The sequence below is a fragment of the Clupea harengus genome, chromosome 20, assembly GCF_900700415.2.
Source record: "Clupea harengus chromosome 20, Ch_v2.0.2, whole genome shotgun sequence".
Classification (NCBI taxonomy): Eukaryota; Metazoa; Chordata; class Actinopteri; order Clupeiformes; family Clupeidae; genus Clupea; species Clupea harengus.
The window spans coordinates 12,953,493-12,956,288 of record NC_045171.1 but is presented as its reverse complement, the minus strand read 5'-3'; the positions used below and the strand labels follow the sequence as shown (position 1 = coordinate 12,956,288).

The following is a 2,796-nucleotide window of genomic DNA, read 5'->3' as shown; positions in this document are numbered from 1 at the left end:
CTGGGAGATGATGGTGCCCAGGAAGCGGATGGACTCCACACTGTCACTTGACGGACTGGTGACTGGAGGTGCAGCTGTTGGTGTACAGGGAGAAGAGAAGAGGGGAAAGAACGCAGCCTTGAGGGGAACCGGTGCTGATGGTCCGGGGGTCAGAGGCATGTTTTCCCAGCCGCACGTGCTGCCTCCGGTCAGACAGGAAGTCTGTGATCCACCTGCAGATTGAGTCAGGCACACTCAGCCTGAGAAGCTTGTCCTGTAGCAGAGCCGGGATGATAGTATTGAAGGCAGAGCTGAAGTCCACAAACAGGATCCTGGCATAGGTTCCTGAGGTGTCCAGGTGCTGGAGGATGGAGTGAAGGGCCATGTTTACTGCATCGTCTACAGACCTGTTAGCTCTGTAGGCAAACTGGAGGGGATCCAGTAGAGGGTCAGTGATGGCTTTGAGATGCCGCAACACAAGCCGCTCAAATGACTTCATCACAACAGAGGTCAGAGCAACGGGTCTGTAGTCATAAGTAAAATATGAATTACTTGAATATTATGGACTTCCAAGGGTGTGGCTTGGGTATATCATAGTATCATATCAAGTCTCTAGCTTTAACATTGATCTTTCCACAGGCCTTCAAAGATGCTGCAACAGAGCGTAGAGTAAAGATTCCGAGCAAATTCAAGCACCCCGAATGCTATGATCACCCAAGCCACACCCTTGGAAATCCATATTATTCAAGTTATCGTATCAGATTTTAAGCCTAGAAAGTTTGAAGGAGCTAGCTTAAATACTTTTTTAGTTATAGCAATTTGAAAATGGCTGCACAGAAAACGCTGCTAAAAAAGTACAGGCACCCCCTCCCCCTAAAACATCCTATTGTGACAAAACTGTTGGGAGTAGAGAGCTAATATTTGGGACTATTCATATTAAGAAGTGTATGAAAAACCTTGAATTTTTTCACCCAAATCTGAGATGGTCGAGTGGGGAATTTTCCTTAAATTGTCACGTTTGGCATGGAATGACCCAAATATCCTCCTTTGGTTCTTATTGCAGTCATTTAGATAGGAGGCGGCATAGATAACATAGATAACTGAGATACTTGTTCAAACACAGGAGGAGAAGAGAGGAAACCGGCCAGACCCAGAAACTCTGTCTTGACCCAGAAGTGAGCTGAACTATCCTTCATGGCAATGTCAATGTTCACACTGCCGCACTTTCACAATACCAACACTGGGACGGACTAGTGGGCATAAGACAGGGTGATCTCACAGTGAAATATATCTCACCAAGGCACTAACCGCTCAAGTGCAAACACACACACACACACACACACACACACACACACACACACACACACACACACACACAGATGTATATATATATATCTATATTTTCACAAGCAGCCTCTACAGGCAGCCAATCAGAGCAAGATTGTGAGCCCCTCTCCCTCTTCTGCTATCTCAATCATCACACAAGCAATACACACACACACACACACACACACACACACACACACACAGAAAAGTCATGCAAACATTAACACACTTATGTAGACACACACACACACACACACACACACACACACACCCAGACACACACACACACACACACACACACACACAGAGAAAAGTCATGCAAACATTAACACACTTATGTAGACACACACACACACACACAAACACCCACACATACATACACACACACTTCATAAAGACATGCATCACAAACTTGTGGCCCACCCACATGCCCTCCCTTATCCCCCGTAGAGAGGCTCACCCCATGGCCAACTGAGCACTCCCCCTCCCCTTTAAAAACTCCCTCCCCCTCTGCTTTTATAGCCTGCCTCCATGGAGCTGTGCAGCAGCCTGCCTCTCTGCTTTCTCTGGGACACATCCACACCTTCACACACACTGGAACACCTGAACACTCACACACACTCTTACAGAGAGACCCGAGAGCGCACCCTCACTCTTACTCACACACAAACATACTGGAACACCTTAACACACACACAGACACACACACTCACTCTTACTCACATATAAACATACTGGAACACCTGAACACACACACACACACACACAGACACACACTCACTCACTCACTCACTGGGATTACCTGCTCACCTGAGCACAGCTGGACTCACCTGAGCGAGTTGCCATGGCCACTCTGAGGATGGGGCTGACGGTGCTGTCGTGCCTGCTGGTTCTGGCCCAGCTGGGAGACGCAAAGAAAGGGCGAGGACACCGAGCAGGTGGGTCAGGGGCACACAGAGGGTGAGGGGTGCCCACACAAGGGCCGAGGGTAGGCCTGGCACAGCTGAGAGAGTTAAAATCAGGTAAACACAAGGGTCAGACAGCGAGGGCAGCACAGAGGCAGGGTGATGGGTGCCCAGTGACGTGACAGCAGCGAGGGGTGTCTGGTCTGGTGTCTGCAAAAGCGGTGTGAGGGAAGGAGAGGGAGGTGGGTTAGGATCTTTCGCCACTCCATCCACCGCAGGATCTGCAGGTGCAGTGCAGCTTCCCTTCAGAGTGGACTGGTGAGGGGGCCTGTAGAAGAAGAGAGAGAGAGAGAGTGGGGCCCAGAGAGGGAGGGTGGACCTTCAGACAACTAGATTTGGGTTGTTGTGGATGAGGAGCTACAGAGATTTGACTGGGAGATGCAGTGTGTCTCCTACAGAGCTGAGAGAGAGAGAGACTGGATTTGTGTTGTTTATTCCTTCAGAGTCGGAGTTGTCTACTGTAATACACACATATCATGAATGAATGAATGAATGATCATTCTGTGTAAATCAAGAGGCAATGACA

At 49.0% G+C, this 2,796-nt stretch overlaps 1 protein-coding gene across 1 annotated transcript in view; it reads left to right on the top strand.

Annotated features, from left to right (window-relative positions):
- Positions 1-1,655: 1,655 nt before the first annotated feature.
- Positions 1,656-2,796, top strand: part of lipca (lipase, hepatic a) — a 15,875-nt gene continuing 14,734 nt past the window's right edge. The window contains exon 1 of the mRNA XM_012819362.3: positions 1,656-2,243. Coding sequence (XP_012674816.1) covers positions 2,150-2,243 — 94 coding nt within the window. The 5' untranslated portion in view covers positions 1,656-2,149. The remainder of the gene's footprint in view (positions 2,244-2,796) is intronic.